General features: G+C 40.3%; 2 protein-coding genes across 14 annotated transcripts in view; one reads left to right on the forward strand and one right to left on the reverse strand.

Moving 5' to 3' along the window:
• Window positions 1-16,981, reverse strand: part of CASK (calcium/calmodulin dependent serine protein kinase) — a 358,718-nt gene that overhangs the window by 154,644 nt on the left and 187,093 nt on the right. The gene's annotated exons all lie outside the window — the stretch shown is intronic.
• Window positions 1,999-14,815, forward strand: GPR82 (G protein-coupled receptor 82). The gene is made up of 4 exons (XM_059158579.1): window positions 1,999-2,241; window positions 9,989-10,118; window positions 12,432-12,492; window positions 12,631-14,815. Exon 4 carries the CDS (start codon window positions 12,666-12,668, stop codon window positions 13,674-13,676), a length of 1,011 nt encoding a protein of 336 aa, XP_059014562.1. The 5' UTR covers window positions 1,999-2,241; window positions 9,989-10,118; window positions 12,432-12,492; window positions 12,631-12,665; the 3' UTR covers window positions 13,677-14,815.

Here is a 16,981-nt window from a genome sequence, read left to right on the forward strand (position 1 = left end):
AGGGTGTCTAATAATTACAGATCTCAAATGAAATAGAGAGCTGGTGACTTACTTGTTAATCGAAGCATTTCAATATAGTATGGATCCCCAGCAGGCTGGGAAGGTAGCCAAGTATTTTCAGCATTTAATAAAGTTTGGATGAGATGTCCTTTAGATCCTGTTAATAGAAATTTTGGATCTTGCAGAACATTCACTGCATCAGCGGCTGGCAAGTAGGGGCCACCTGCAGTTCAGCTGTGCCTTCAGATACTAAAACAGTAATGCCCTCAGGGCAACTCAAGTGCACGTCTGGGGGCTGCTGCTTGATGTATGGTTGGCAGTCCCCAAGCAGTTTCCCTCATTCTTCTTTTGTGGTGAATTTGACCTGTGTCTCTTGCTCAGCACGTAGTAGGCATTTTTATTGCTAGAGAGATTGCTTTTAGGAGCTTTGTGACATTCATGTTAGGTGCTTAGGTCTCTATGCTTTCTTATAGACCCCTAGTTTTGCTCAGTAATCAGAGCGGCTAACTGGGTCACCACACTGCATTCTGAAATGGCAACAAGGCACTAAACCTGGCTCAGTAGCATGAACTCATGTGGGAATAGTAATCACTCTAATGGGTTATATTTTCCAATTTTATCCAATGGCAAACTTCTGGGCCAAGAGATTTTAATGCCTTCCATTAATACCACTGGAAGTGCTGCTACAGGCCCTTTCCTGTTACAGACATTTCCTTTCTACAGTTCCTGCCTCTTCTCATGTTCTATTACTTATTAAGACTTTCTAGTACCCAGTCTCCCACCTCTGCTTTGTTCCTTTCCTGTACACAGCAGCACCTCTTTCTCTTCCTCAATTCAACTTTTGCTGTTTTCCTACTTTCTCTTTAAAGTGCCTTTCTCACAATTTAGTGCGGTGTTCTCTTGTATGTCCCCTGACCTGTCAGAAGCAGAAATGCCGTAAATTGTTTATACTCACAAGAAAAACACTGTTTCCTCTATATTAAAAACAACTTTCAGCTGGTTGCAAAGGGAACTGATGAGGTTTGCATGCATGTTCATATTCAGTTCCCCTTTGTGGCCAGTTAGTCTTGAAAAACATTGGAACACACAGGTCAGCTCGTGTTGGGGACGGTTGCAGAGGTCCAAATATATGTGGCAACTAGTGCAAGGAATCAGCTCAGTAAGTGAATGTGGGTCTCATGCTCTGATAGTTTCCATTTATGATCTTGCAAATAAAGAAATCTTGAGTAGTGAGTACAAACCAGCATGCTGGTGGTGGTGGTGGGGGGGAGCTACCAAAGGGTGAGCTAGATTAATTGTCATTCCACGTCCTTCTAGGCTTTAGTATTGGAGAAGTCAATGAATTTATCCAGCTTTCAGGATCACACTAGCAGAAACATACTTTTCTTCTAGTCTTACTAAAAAGCTAGAATCTATTCTGGAAACAGATACTTAAAAAAAAAAAGATTTTATTTATTTATTTGAGAGAGAGACAGTGAGAGAGAGCATGAGAGGGGAAAAGGTCAGAGGGAGAAGCAGACTCCCCTTGGAGCTGGGAGCCTGATGTGGGACTTGATCCTGGGACTCTGGGATCATGACCTGAGTGGAAGGCAGTTGCTTAACCAACTGAGCCACCCAGGTGCCCAGATTCACGATACTTTTGATGCACTTCGTAATATAAGAAATAATCAAAACAAAACAACAGCTCCAGGACCCAAGTGGGACAGAGTGGGCAGCTCTCACAAAGTAAACTCAACTTTTCTTTTTTGAAATATTGCCCAAGAAGCCATGAACTCCCAGGTACACATACTATATTAATCCCCAAGGAAAGAGCCAATGCAAAGGCACTTCCAGGGAAAGATATAGAAAATTAGTTAAAACGTTACCAATGCAAGCACATTAAAAAATGTGGTAGATTAAAATTCTCCACAGCTCCTCCCATTCAGAGGTGGAGTCTTTTGCCCACCTCTTGAATCTGGGCAGATATGTGACTTGCTCTGACTGATAAAAGGTGGTGGACATTGCAGGACATTTGAGCAAAACCTTCAGAGGCCTTGCAGCTTCCAGTTTTGCCCTCTCAGAAGCCGAGACCATCACATTAGAAATAAAGCCAATAAAAAGATCACATGGAAACAGACGCTCGGCCTGCATAACCATCCCAGCTGGGGCTCCAGACACAAGAGTGAGGCCATCTTGGACTACCCAGTCTCAGCTATGCTGCCAGATGACTAAGAAGCTACATAGCTGCACAGATGATCCCAGGTAAGAATGACAGAAGAACTGCCCAGCTGAGCCCAGAACAAATTGCAGAATCGAGAGTTGTCCTAAGCCACCAAGTCTGGGGGTGTGAAGAGATAAATGATGCACATAAAATATAAACAAAAAGTGTGCGTACTATTTCTAAAAAGGCAACAATGAATAATAGTGAGCGATTTCACTAACAAGAGAGACAACGCCTTGAATTCTTTTATTTGAAAGCTGTGTGTGAGAGGAAGAGAGAAAGAGACAACTATTTTCCAAACCACTGCAGGGTGGGGAATGGCAGGGTTATTAAAGATTTTTTTAAAAGATTTATCTATTTATTTATTTGACAGAGATCACAAGTAGGCAGAAAGGCAGGCAGAGAGAGAGGGGGGAAGCATGTTCCCTGCTGAGCAGAGAGCCAGATGTGGGGCTCAATCCCAGGACCCTGGGATCATGACCTGAGCCGAAGGCAGAGGCTTTAACCTGCTGAGCCATCCAGGCGCCCCAGGGTTATTAAAGATTTAAACCACCCATGTGTTCTCCGAGATAACAACAAACATATGCTCCCCACTGATGGAAAGAAGGGAATAACGAGGCAACAGGTTAGGGGGTTTCTTAAATGAAAGGATCTTCGGAGTCTGAGGAAGGACTAAAGGGGACACAACAGGGACTCTACTGTCTTCATTAGCTGATATAGGCTTTAAATCACATTTATTAATAGGCAAGTTTTCACTACAAGCCTTTCAGTATTCTTTGACTTTTGAAATTATGTCCTTGAATCACTGTGATTAGGAGAAAAGCTAAATAAAACTAGAAGATATGACTACAACTTTCACATACTAAAGTGTTAGACTTTCTTTTTTACTGCTCAGGTGATTGAAGTTGTGTTTTACAAAGGCAACTCTTGTGATAATCACTGGTACAAAACAAAAAAGTCCCCAGAGGACATATCCTGTTAAAGGCAGATGACTGGTACTGGCTTTTCATCTTTAGGATGAAATCGTTAAGGAAATCGGGGTGAAATCGTGAAAGGAATCCTCGCCCACACAATTACTGTTACTCTCTCACGTTTAAAGTGTTTTTCAGCTAGTTAAATAATGACGTTTATCATTCTGTTAGAACTTAAAAAAAAAAAAAAACCACAACTTTTAAATGGTTTTAAGTTTCTGGCTGGAAAACAGAGCAACACCGGCAGCTTCTACTTCAGCCTTTCATTGGGAGAGGTTTACCCAGGGCTGGTAATACACTGCCCTCTGCTGGCCACAGCGCTGCCAAAAGAACGAGCTGCAGACTTTGCAGTGAACACCAAACTGCGGCGGTTTTTCTCTTTTCCAGTTTTCTCTACCAGCTATTTCCAGAGGTCGTCACTCCGTAGGACTTAGGTTTCCTGGCCTCAATGCTTTACGTTGTTTATTAAAACAGCATATTTTAGGCTGGTTTTTGATGGAGGACAGGGAAGAAGAGAAAATCTGGTAATATTAGAAGCTATGCCACAGATGGCACTATTTGAGAATGATCTCAACACCAAGACTTGTTTAGAGTGCCGCCTTCAAGTGACCACTTCAAATCTAATTTATCTGCGTCCATCAGCACAAGAACTGACTTAGGTGAGGATCATCCGTGACTGCTAAAATCAATGGACTGAAAGGGAAACAATACATAGTCTCAAAATAGAACCCTCTGATTACTTACCAGCTATGGATGGAAAAAGGCACCTCTACAATGGGGAGATGGCAGGAGTTCATAAACTTCCAGACTGAAAACTGCAGACAGGTATATAAGTGAGATATGTTTTTGGTCACTGGGGATACTGGGTCACCTTACCCAACACCATCAACCAGACTCTGGCAGCAGCCAAGAATATGGGCTCTGAAGTCACACTGACTGGGTCCAGTTCTAAGCCCTACACTATGGCAGTTCTACTAGCAGCGGCAAGTTATTTCTCTTCTGTGGGCCTAAATCTCATCTAGAAACTGGTAGTTAGGATGGCATTTAGCTCAGAGATGGTTTAAAAACCGATCGAATATATATAGGAAGCACTTCAGTAGCTGCCATTTATAAGCTTCCTAATAAACGTGGTTCTCAGGCAAGCTTGTTACTTCAGTACTTGGGGCTCTTAAGAGAAAATCAACCCAGACACTCAGATACAGGCAGTAAGACAGGTACTTAACTGCCCCTCGCCTTCCCTTCACATACCTGTTTTGTCCCTTGAATAAGGACATGGAGCAGGGGACTTAACCTCAACACAACAGTATCTAGATATCCAAAGGAAATGATTGGTAATAAACTGGCCAGGAAACCTTGGTCTTGGGAAGAAAGGGACACTGCGGGTTCCAGGGAACGGATATAGGATGCCTTTTTGGTTCTCGAAATCTCACTGCAGTCTGATGTGTTGTTTCCCAGGGCAGAGGTGTAGGGATGTATCTTGTACCTGGGGCAATATTTTTATTTTTATTTTTAGAATTCTATCATCAAAGGTTTCATTTTCAGAAAATTTTATACTTTTTCCTTTTCAAAGAACCTTTTTTAAAAAGGTTTGAGAGAGAGAGAGAAAAAGAAAGAGAGCAGGGAGAGGGGCAGACGGAGAAGCAGAGTCCTCATTGAGCAGGGATCCCAATGTGGGGCTCAATCCCAGGACTCCCAAATCATGACCTGAGTCAAAGTCAGATGCTTAACTGACTGAGCCACCCAGGAGCCCTTCAAAGAACCTTTAAAAAAAAAACGGTAGGTTCTGAAGCAGGATATGAATTAAACTTAACTGACTCAGAGATGTTGAAATTTAAAATCTGACTGTCCTCAAAAAGATTTTTGCCTCATCTAATCCAATGCTGAAGTTTCTTCCCTTCCCCAAACCTATTTCCCATCTGCTTCCCTCTGCCGCCTCAGAGGGCATTCCAGTTCTTACGGCCGCCACCGAGACTGCTACAGTGTTATTGTGGTATGCGATTCTAGAAGACCACGTCTATCCGGTGCACACAAACCTATATGAAGAGACAAAGCCAAAGGCGAAGCATAATGAAACTTTGATTAGTAGGTCCCTCTACGTTTTGTCAGTGGACCTTCCTTATGGAGCTAATCAGTTTTCTGCACGATGATAAACTTTCAAACTCTGGACTATAATTTCTGCTGTTTTAAAAATAGTTCTTGAGGGAGATACTCCCACGATATACTGAGAAATCAGCTCTTCCTAGTAGAAGTTCTTAAAACCCTGATTAAGGGTGGGACGGCCTGAAATACAGCTGCTCGAGCAGCAGCAAGAGCCTGCGAGCAGTGCCGTGGGGACGGGGCTGTGGCTAGACACCACATCCTGAAGGGAGCAGGGGGCTCAGCGAGCCTTGAACAAACCACAGCTTTGAGTCAAAGGTCTGTGTTTCACTCCTCAAGGTGACCACTGTCTCGGGTATGCACTGAACTGGATAAAAGGCTTCCACTGCCCCCCCTTTTGGAGAACCACTTATCTTTTGAATGTGCTGTTCAAACACAGACTGTGTGAGGCCTATCTGCTCTGCCTGCACACCAGCCTCCCGATGGCCCGAACTGCAGACTGGTCAGGAAGAGTACTCAAAAAGGTGAACCACAGCTAGTGTGGACACCAGCCTAAAATAATTGTGTAGCTGGAGCAATGAGGTGCAGGTATGAGTGATGTGTCTTAGGTGTCCTTTGCATTCTGGCTCTGATGGAAAGTGGTGAGGGACCCTACTCCTGACCCCTATAATCCCTGTAAGTCAGGAGAAGTCTCGTGCACCCTTGCTGTATACAGCTCACCACAGACTGTCAAAATAAATTACCACCTGCCTGCCCTCTGAACCATTCTTACTGAATGACTCCAAATGGGTTCTGGGAACAGAGTGAAACATTCCCTTGACACACACACAAACACACACACATGCGTGTGCGTGTATCTCGAAAGCAGGAAACTTAACACAAGGCAGGGCTTGTATTCTGGGGGAACTACTCTAACACCTTGAGAAGTAAATCATAAGGGTCTGAGCAGAACACCCAGGGGATCAGCATTTGGCAGATGATGTAGGAAAGAATTAGAAGTGTTGGATAAGGGCATTTGCACTTGGATAACAGAAGCGGAACCTTGCAGAGGGTGTGGATGGGAAAGATTTATGAGAAACCAAAGAGAAAGACCGGTGGCTTGAGTGAGAAAAGTCCAAGGGGCCACGTGTACACAGCACTTGTAATCCTTGAAATTTCCACCTGACAAGTTGTATTTTGGCTAATTTTGTATGCTCTGACATTTATGCTTTTCGACCAATTGTAGTAGTTCTTAGAAAAACATAAATTAGAAAATTCCTTATATTTCAGTTAAGGAATTCAAAAATTGCCTCAATCAAAAAGAATTTATACTGCTATCGATGAGATAGAACTTAGCTTAAAGTTCAAAGCTTTCAATGATTAGAAAATTGGACTTGATTTTTCCCATGGTCAATTCTGCTACCTTAGAGCATAGGATGGGAAGCCCTGTTTGAACAAAGTAAAAAGTATTCAAAACTTGACCCCAGTTTACTTACCATAAGTACTACTGAGTACAACTAACTGACCCCTGAGAAAGGCCAGTAATTTCTGCTTTCAACAGCAGAGGAAGAGATTGAAAAAAAAAAATATATGCTTTCAAGTTCATTTACTTGTTGTGTTGCCTTGGGCACACAATTTAACCTCTTTGAAACTCAATTTCCTTCCATGTGAAATGGAACCTCTACCACCCATTGTTCGAGTTCTTACATGTAAAATGCTCTGCCCAGTCCCTACATAGCACAGAATTATAGCTTAGCATGTGTTCCCTTTCCTTCTAGCTCCTTTGGCCTTCCAGAACAACTATGATTCACTGTTTTCTTCTCTTTCTAATTTGTAGAGCATCTTCTCTATCACACATCACACTATATATTTTTTTAAAGATTTTATTTATTTATCTGACAGAGAGAGAGATCACAGGTAGGCAGAGAGAGAGGGGGAAGCAGGCTCCCTGCAGAGCAGAGAGCCCGATGTGGGGCTTGATCTCAAGATCCTGGGATCATAACCTGAGCTGAAGGCAGAGGCTTAACCCAATGAGCCATCCAGGTGCCCCCACACATCACATTATTAATCTGAATTCTTGGCTTGCTTGTGGAATCACTCCTGAATTTCTGGAAACCCTATGTTAGCCTATGGCTAATACACTTCTGTGACTTCCACACAGCACTAGAAACATACAAGGAACTTCAATAAATACTCATTAAATGAATTGCACTGGGGGCGCCTGGGTGGCTCAGTGGGTTAAAGCCTCTGCCTTCGGCTCAGGTTATAGTCCTGGGGTCCTGGGATTGAGTCCTGCGTTGAGCTCTCTACTCAGCAGGGAGCCTGCTTCCCTTCCTCTCTCTCTGCCTGCCTCTCTGCCTACTTGTGATCTCTGTCTGTCACATAAATAAATAAAATCCTTAAAAAAATAAATGAACTGCACTGTTTAATACAGAGCACTAAAAATCAAGAGACAGGAAGAAATGACAGAATGTACACCAATCCAGGCATTCTTGCTTGATAAATGATCAGCTGCCTGACAGTCATTTTAAGAGGTACTTTTGACTTTTCCCTAGTCCAATGGTTGACTGACATCTTGTGGTAGCCAGCTTCCAAGATGGCTCCCAATGATCACCATCTCCTGCTATCTACCTCTTCATATTGAATCACTGCTGGCTCTGTGTGACCAAGAAAATACTGCAGAAGTGACAGTGCTGACTTCAGAGGCTAGATTAAACAAACAAACAAAAAAGATACTGCACCTATGGTCTTGTTTTGAGTCACTTGCTGTGTGTGTGTGTGTGTATGTAAGCCACTCATCATGTTGTGAGGATAGATGGCTGCATGATCTTAGGCAATTTATGTGACCTTTCTGAAGTTGTTTTCCTCATCTTTAAATTGAATATATTTTGTACTATTTATTTCACAGTGTATTGTGAAGATGAAATAAGACAAAACACAGACCAGGATGCCTGGCACATAATAAGCTTTCATTAAGTGTGGCTACTACTGGTGGTGGTGGGAGAAGCTACAGGAATTGACTGGATGTGAGATGTGAAGGAAAGAGAGGAAGCAGGATAATTCCTAGGTTTTTGACTTGAATAACGAGAAAGTGATGCTGTCATTTACTGAGTCTGGGGACAATGGAGGAAAGGTAGGGGAGGGCAAGAGTGGTCTCTCTCTCTCTTTTTTTGACTACAGGGGCTTAAGGCTCAAAGTGGTAATATTAAAATGATCTCTCAATCACTTATAAACAGCATTCCACTTCCATTCTTCTCTAAATTAGTTCAAACGGGTTTTTGTTCTAAGTAATTCCTTCCTGGGACATGAGAAATTGATGAAGTAAAAATAATAGGAATTCCAGAGAGGCCAAATTACTGTGCAGTCCATGGCCATACAACCCTGGACGAGTCACGGTCCTTAATGAAATAATGGCAAGCATGACAAAGATGAACAGCAGCAGAACCACTTAAGTAGTTCTCACTTTTGTTTTACAGAGAACAATTATGCAAACAGTAGGGAAGACTTAAGCAATCAACACGAAAAAAGATACACATTGGGGGTTATGAGAAATGGCAAGGTCCTTCTATTAATTTTAAATGCAGATTCACTGATAACTGAAGTGCTCAAGTTTGATGAAATTAGATTTCTGTTCCCATTCTCTGACTCCCTCCGGGTGGTTTCACTACACAAGGAAGGGTAGTGTGTGACGCAAGTCTGGCTCCTCAGCTGTACCCTGAGCTTTCAGTTAGTTACTAGTTCGTAGGCTCATTACACGATACTATATATAAAACTGGATTCTTTATAGCATGATGTAACTATTCATTATATCCGAGGAGTATTTGGTCTTCAGATTCTGGCACTTTCTGGGATTCCCCAAAGCCTTTATGAAATGCTCCAAACCATGGACACTAATCTGAATCTGAATGGGGGCTCAGAGGGCAGTTGGAAGTAGAATGGGTTAGTTCACTTGGTAACCTAGTTGGGACCCAAACTCGAGTGCAGTCTGTATTTACTTACAGTGTGCTACGCTGGGTCTCACTTCTTGCCTTTTCAAAAAAAAAAAAAAACAAAAAAAAAAAAAACAAAGACTATTTATTTTTGTGGAGGAGGGGGCAAGCACTAGTGGGTGGGAGGGGCAGAGGAAGCAGACTCCCCACTAAGCAGGAAGCCTGATGTGGGACTCGACCCCAGGACCCTGAAATCATGACCTGAACAGAAGGCAGACATTGAACCGACTGAGCCACCCTCAGATCAGGTGCCCTGGATCTCATTCACTTCTTTATCCTTAAAATGAAGGGTTTGTATCCATAGATGATCATGAAGTTCTATTCCAGCTCTGTGATATCTGATTTCAGTAAGCCGCTACTGGTAAGAAAATTTTGGGTTTGTTTCCTCTTATTCTTGATAAAGATGAACTGCAAATGAACTATCGACAAGTGATTTTACAGACAAGTTTATACTAATATTTTCTTGGGTGAGTATGAAGTGGTTCCCTCTACCACTGTGATGTATGAAACTAGCTATGGGGACTAAACCTTTGAACTTAACTTCAGCCAAGCATGTTAATATAAAGCTCCTTGAGGTAGAGCTGGTTCATAAAATAATCATAAGGAAGTACAATATATATATTGTCTACCAACTTCCTCCCACCACAGAAATAGAGAAATGAGGGTTTTTTTTTTGAGAGGTAGTTGCTACATTTACCATAACTATTCAATTTCTTCAATACTGTTTAATTTCCTTTTTCCCCTCACTGTAGTTGGTGTCATGCAAGAATCTGGTCGCACTGACTAGAACTGAAAGATACTGGATGGTCGGAGAATTTTAAGTCTGAAATTTTGCATCCCTGTCCTGAACAGAGCCTTGATTGGTGTAAACTACTTGTGCAGGTAAGACTGATCACTTACTTGTAGCTTAAAAGTTAACTCTGTAAAAACTCTAACAGGACTAAAATGTTTAAATTTTGATAGCTGATCATTAGAGTCTTTTCCCCTCCTTTTTGTTTGGAAACATCTGCTAGTGTGAAATAGCAAAGCGAGGTGACAGTAATAGGCAGCGGCAGATGCTGTCTGAGGTGGGCTAGTTTGAAACAAGGGGAATACGATCTGTGAATACAGAAGCACTATTACCTTTTCAGATTTTAGTATATAACGCATTATCTACACAAGGCAAGGGCAGTGTTTTTCTTTACTATAACCATAAAAGGAAGTTCCATTTCTTTCTTGCCTTTTAAAAAAAAGATTTTATTTATTTATTTGACCGAGAAGAGAGAGAGAGAGAGAGAACACACACAGGGCCAGAGGCAGAGGGAGAAGCAGGCTCCCCACTGAGCAAGGAGCCAGATGCGGAGCTCAATCCCTAGGATCATGACCTGAGCTGAAGGCAGACACTTAACTGACTGAGCCACCAGGCACCCTGGAAGCTCCATTTGTTATAAAAAGATCTACTAGGATTGAATCAATTGTTCTCAGGAAATAACTGGCTTATTTCACTCTCTATCTGACTGGTTTTAAATCAGTATGGATCAGGCTTTATATATTTACAACTGACAGTGCACTAATTGCAACCAGATTCCAATCTGCTGGGCTGTACTGCATTCAGACACATACTCCCTCTGAAGCATCTGGACTGTTTTCTAAATAAAAATTGCAAAGAAATAAAATGATAGAAACTGGTAGACATTAGTAAAGGGTCTCCATACTGGAAGCTAGAGGCACTGTACAGACCCTCATGCTTTCAAAGTCCTTGTGTGGGGATTGCTTGGTTTAAAAAATTACTTAAGGGGCACTTGGGTGGCTCAGTGGGTTAAAGCCTCTGCCTTTGGCTCAGGTCATGATCTCAGGGTCCTGCCCCGGAGCCCTGGAGCCCCGCATCAGGCTCCCTGATCAGCGGGGAGCCTGCTTCCCTTCCTTTCTCTCTGCCTGCCTCTCTGCCTACTTGTGATCTCTGTCTGTCAAATAAATAAATAAAATATTTCAAAAAATAAAAAACAAAAAAATAAATTACTTAAAAATTCCAACAGCATATTTGGGGAAAACCCCTCCCTATTTCTGTAATCCATGATGCAAAACTTAAAACTGTGACTCTGAAGAGGGGCAGAGTGAAAGAGCTCAGAGGGGCTGGGGACATATATGAAGGTAGATCCATGGCAACATTTTTTGTTTTTATCAAAAGACCGAATGTGATTTAAAAAAAGGTTTAAAGAATCTCCACTCTAAATTTTTATGAAAGAGAATGTGGTACCTAGAAAGCTATGGTGATAAACACAGAGAAATGTGGCACATTCTGAATAAAGCTCATGATTCTTACTTGACCTGAATCCAAGAACTTGTAATTCACACCTTAAAGAAATAAGGAATGAACAAAATAATGAAAGGGAGTTTGTATGTGACTCTTCAACATTTCCGGTGTACCATCTTATGCAAGAAAGATAAAAGAAAAAGATTTAAAAATAAGACATGGGGCACCTGGCTAACTAAGTCGGAAGAGCATGTGACACCTGATCTCGGGATCCTAGGTTCGAGCCTCATGTTGGGTGTAGATTATTACAAAAAAAAAAAAAAAACTTAAAAACAAAAAATAAAACATAAAAAACCAAAAAACCATGCCTGTATTTATGCTGTGATTAAAATGTCTTCTAAAAAAATCATATTCTCTGAAAACACAAGGTACTAAAATTATACACAAAGACACATGAGGGCACTCTAACCAACAAGCATAGCAACTACAGTTTTGACACAGAATTTAAAGTAAACTTTTAAAAAAAACTGAAGTATGGTAGTTTAACATTAAATATTTGAAATAGGAAATTTCTGATGTCTTGGTAAAGACCTTGGGATTTTGATGTCTATCCTTGGTCACTATACTTGCCTTCTGTTTGATTCAGGATCTTGTCTGAGTATTTGTGTAGAATTAAGTTTACTTCTGAAATGCAAAATGACACTATTCTAAGGGTATTAGATTACAGAGGGTGCTTTAGCCTCATCCTGGAGAGAAGCCATTTTGAAAAGCGTTTATTAAGGTGGTAATTAAAAGTCTTAAGTAGTAGGGTGGCCACAAAATACTTTTGTAATACTTTCCTTTGGCCAGTATGTATTGCTTGCATGTGCTTTAAAATAGTTCAATTACCTTTCTAGGAAAAAAAAATCAAAGAATGATAAATCTCAGGTCTTTAACTATTTGTATCAAATTTCATTTTTTAGACAAAGGTACTGTCCACCATCAAGTCTTACTTGTAGTTCCACTGGACCGTGATTAGAAAAGGTGAGAAAGCATCTATATCCTCTCTTTCTACCCAATACATTTACATTACTATTTTATTTCATCCAATAGTTTTAAAAAACTATTCAGTTTAAATACCATCTATAATTTTAACATTAAATATCTGCCATTCTGTTCTAGCTCCTGAGACAAAATTCCAAGAAAATCTGATATAAATGAGCAACAATTCAACATGTATTCAACCATCCAGGATCTCTTCCCTGGCTTTGCCGATCATTTATACCTTCCTCTGCATCATTGGTCTCTTTGGAAATTCTCTCTCTCAATGGCTATTTTTAACAAAGATAGGCAAGAAAACATCAACGCACATCTACCTAGCACATCTTGTGACTGCAAACTTACTTGTGTGCAGTGCTATGCCTTTCATGGGTATCTATTTCCTAAAAGGTTCTCAATGGGAGTATCGATCTGCACAATGCACAGTGGTCAATTTTTTGGGAACTCTATCCATGCATGTAAGTATGTTCGTTAGCCTCTTAATTTTAAGTTGGATTGCCATAAGCCGCTATGCTACCTTAATGAAAAAGGACTCAGTACAAGAGACTACTTCATGCTACGAGAAAGTATTTTATGGCCATTTACTGAAAAAATTTCGCCAGCCCAACTTTGCTAGAAAACTGTGTGTTTACATATGGGGAGTTGTACTAGGCATAATTATGCCAGTTATCATATACTACTCAGTTGTAGAGGCTACAGAAGGAGAGGAGAACGTGTGCTATAACCGGCAGACGGAACTAGGAGCCATGATCTCGCAGACCGCGGGCCTCATTGGAACCACATTTATGGGATTTTCCTTTTTAGTCGTACTAACATCATATTACTCTTTTGTCAGCCATTTGAGAAAAATAAGGACCTGTACATCCATTATGGAGAAAGATCTGACTTACAGTTCTGTGAAAAGGCACCTTTTGGTCATCCAGATTCTACTAATAGTTTGCTTCCTTCCATACAGCATTTTTAAACCCATTTTTTATGTTCTACACCAAAATCAGAACTGTCAGCGACTGAATTATTTAATTGAAATTAAAAATGTCCTCACCTGTCTTGCATCAGCTAGAAGTAGCACAGACCCGATCATATTTCTTTTTTTAGATAAAACGTTCAAAAAGACACTATATAATCTCTTTACAAAATCGGAATCCCCACATATACAAGCCTATAGTTGACTTCTGAATAGAAAACACCACCAAACAGAAAAGTGTTTATATGGCTACTAGGGATATTGAACTACATGATCAACAGGTCACAGCTTGCTTGAAAGCAGGCAGTAGGAAAACCTCTTCGGTTTTAGAAATAATCATAAAATTCATTTTACAGCTCTACTAATACTGCAAGTTGAGTTGGCAGAGCCTCTCAGAGGCAAAAGTCAAACATATTAAAAGGATCTCACTGCATATGAAAGCAAAAGACCATCTTCTCTTTAAATGCAACTGTGTATGCTTTTCTTTAAAACACAACAGGTCATGACTGCAGGATAAAGCAGCAAATGGTTTTCTGCTTTCTAGTAGTTGCAGTGTAAGGGCTCATCTATGGGTAGTGTTTTTTGGTAACTTTAAAAATGAGTAAAAGAAAAAAAGTGAATCAGAAATTATGTTGCTCAAGTCCTATCCAGATGTATGAATAGCAGAGTGTAAAAATCCAAGGTTTTATAAAGGCATTATCTTGTATCATCTGCTTATGTTACTGTGAGAAGCAATATTCATTGATTCCCATATTTATTAAGCCAGTGTTTTTATAAATATATTTGAATATTTGGATTAAGTTTGGTCAAAATAAAGAGCGAATATGATGTCATTACATGCCTACCTTCATCACATCTTGTAAATTTCCCTCTGTATTCAATATAAATAATGTAGTTAATGACAAATGGTATCTGGCATGCATAGATGTCCAATTAATTTTTGTGCAAATAAATGAATGAATAGTAAGGGCAGTATAATAGTACTGCTGTTGAGAGATTGGTCTCGAGTTAGATTCCCTGGGTTCGATCCTAGCTGAAGCTCTTATTTAGCCAGAGAATTCTCAGTAAACTACTTAACCTCTTAAAGTGTTAATTTCATCATTTGCAGAATGGAAAAATACTATGTAATTCATAGGTACTATTATTAAATCAGATGATGTTACTATTCTGAGTAGCTGTCATTCACTAAGCTTTTGCTATGTGCCAGACACTCTGCTTATATGCTTTGCATGTATTTTAATCATCACCACCACAAAGGATGCCAATTTGCTGATGAAAAACCTGAAGTGCATAGATAAGTCACCTCAATTTTCCCCAGTACCTAAATAAATATTTAAACAGTAAGCATTTCTCGGTCATTTCTTTCTTTCATGTAGTCTCGTCAGCAAGATAAACGATGGGAACTATACTCTGTGCTATACACAGTCTAATTAAAAAAACATTTTTTCATGTGTTTTATTTTCCCAAAAAGATCATAAGCGCCCTCTGAGCTGTACTCAGCTTTCAATTTCTACACCCACAGTACTTGCATTATCTGCTCAGATAAGAGCCAGACAAAAACAGTTAAATGAAACTGAAGTTGAATAAATGTTAATGGTAACCTCTTACTTCCTCAGAGACTGCTCAGACTCATTTATTCACTTCGTGGTCATTTCTTCGGTGCTCAGAAAGAAGTGTAAAATAAGTTCACATAGCACTTCCAAGCCTTTAATCTCATAGCATGTTTTGTTCCTGAATTAAAAATGTAGAAACAATACACTTGTACAGATTCCCCAAGAGCCATGTGTTCAATGTCAACAGAGGTTTTTCTAACACATCTGCATAATTTTCATTAAAAAAGAATAGAAAACAAACAGGAAATATCCCCCCCCTTTAAGTGCAATGCTTAACTGAGAGAAGAAAATGTTCAGAAAAACAGATGAAAAAAATGCATGTTGGCTTCAAATGTTTACAGGGTACATCTATTCTTTTATAGCAGTGATTTGATCTCTGGCAGATTAATTTGCGGACACAAAGGCAGACCTGAGAACTCTAGGTTGATTCCCTAAGTGCTGGCTGTAAGCAGAGGTGTCCAATCATTGCTTTCATTTTACATAAGTGATACAGTATTAAATCTCATCATATGTATATATGGATGTGTGTGTGTGTGTGTGTGTGTGTGGATCTGTCTATATGTATACCTCCTCTAAAGATCATTATTAAAACCTCACTTTGCCTTGCCACAATTTTAAGTAAAAGATATGAAATATTATCAAAGTAGAGTTTCCTACATTTAAAGAAGAGGAAAAGAGGTATGCAATTTCTCTTTAAGTTACTCATTCTGATAGAAAATTCCCATTTTAATTCTCTGTCCTGAGCTTATTATCACCATGCTCATCTTCACACCACCGATACTTTCCTGAACAGGTAATTGTAAAACATGTAGAGTTTTTTTGTGTAATCAACAAATTGACCATTTAATGTCGTGGTAAATATTTTAGAGGAAATACTACTTTCTAAATTACTCTACCTTTAAAGTGTGGATTTCAGAAAAACTGTGCTCAAAAAACTTTCATTGTAATATTTGACACACTATGTCATGTTGTATGTTAGATTAGTTTCAGGTGCACAACATAGTTGATTCGACAATTCTATACATTATTCAGTGCTCATCACGGTAAGTGTAGCCACCATCTGTGACCGTATAACATTACTACAATATTATTGGCTGTATTCCCTACATTGCACTTCCCATCTCCATGACTAGTTTCTTTTATAACAACTGGAAGTTTGTGCCTCTTAACCCCCTTCACCTGTTTCACCCATTCCTTCACTCCCCTGCCCTCTGGCAACCATTTGTTTGAGAAAAACAAGATTTTTAATGCGTGGGTTACAGCCAAACAAAATTGTAGGAGCCCCAAATGTCAGCCTGTTGGCCAAACAAGCTTCACTACAGAAAACAGGCACAAGTATTTGTTTTCCTTTTTTTTAAAAAAAGATTTTATTTATTTAATTGACAGACAGAGATCTACCTGTCAGTAGGCAGAGAGGCAGGCAGAGAGAGGAGGAAGCAGGCTCCCCGCTGAGCAGAGAGCCTGATGTGGGGCTCAATCCCAGGACCCTGAGATCATGACCTGAGCCGAAGGCAGAGGCTTTAACCCACTGAGCCACCCAGGCACCCCTGTTTTTCCTTTTATCCTTTCCACATACACACTCCCATTAAGGTGGCTTTCAAACTACTCATTGGGAATACAACCATTAAGAAGAGATGATCAGGGCGCCTGGGTGGCTCAGTGGGTTAAGCCTCTGCCTTCCGCTCAGGTCATGATTTCAGGGTCCTGGGATCAAGGCCTGCATCAGGCTCTCTGCTCAGTGGGGACCCTGCTTCTCCCTCTCTCTTTGCCTGTCTTTCTGCCTACTTGTGACCTCTCTCTCTGTCAAATAAATAAATAAAATCTTAAAAAAAAAAAGAATTGATGAGCAAACTTATGGATAGACTACTCAACCTGGAAGAGCTTCTATTTCCTGCAG

This window comes from Mustela lutreola, chromosome X (assembly GCF_030435805.1).
Source record: "Mustela lutreola isolate mMusLut2 chromosome X, mMusLut2.pri, whole genome shotgun sequence".
NCBI classification, from domain to species: domain Eukaryota; kingdom Metazoa; phylum Chordata; class Mammalia; order Carnivora; family Mustelidae; genus Mustela; species Mustela lutreola.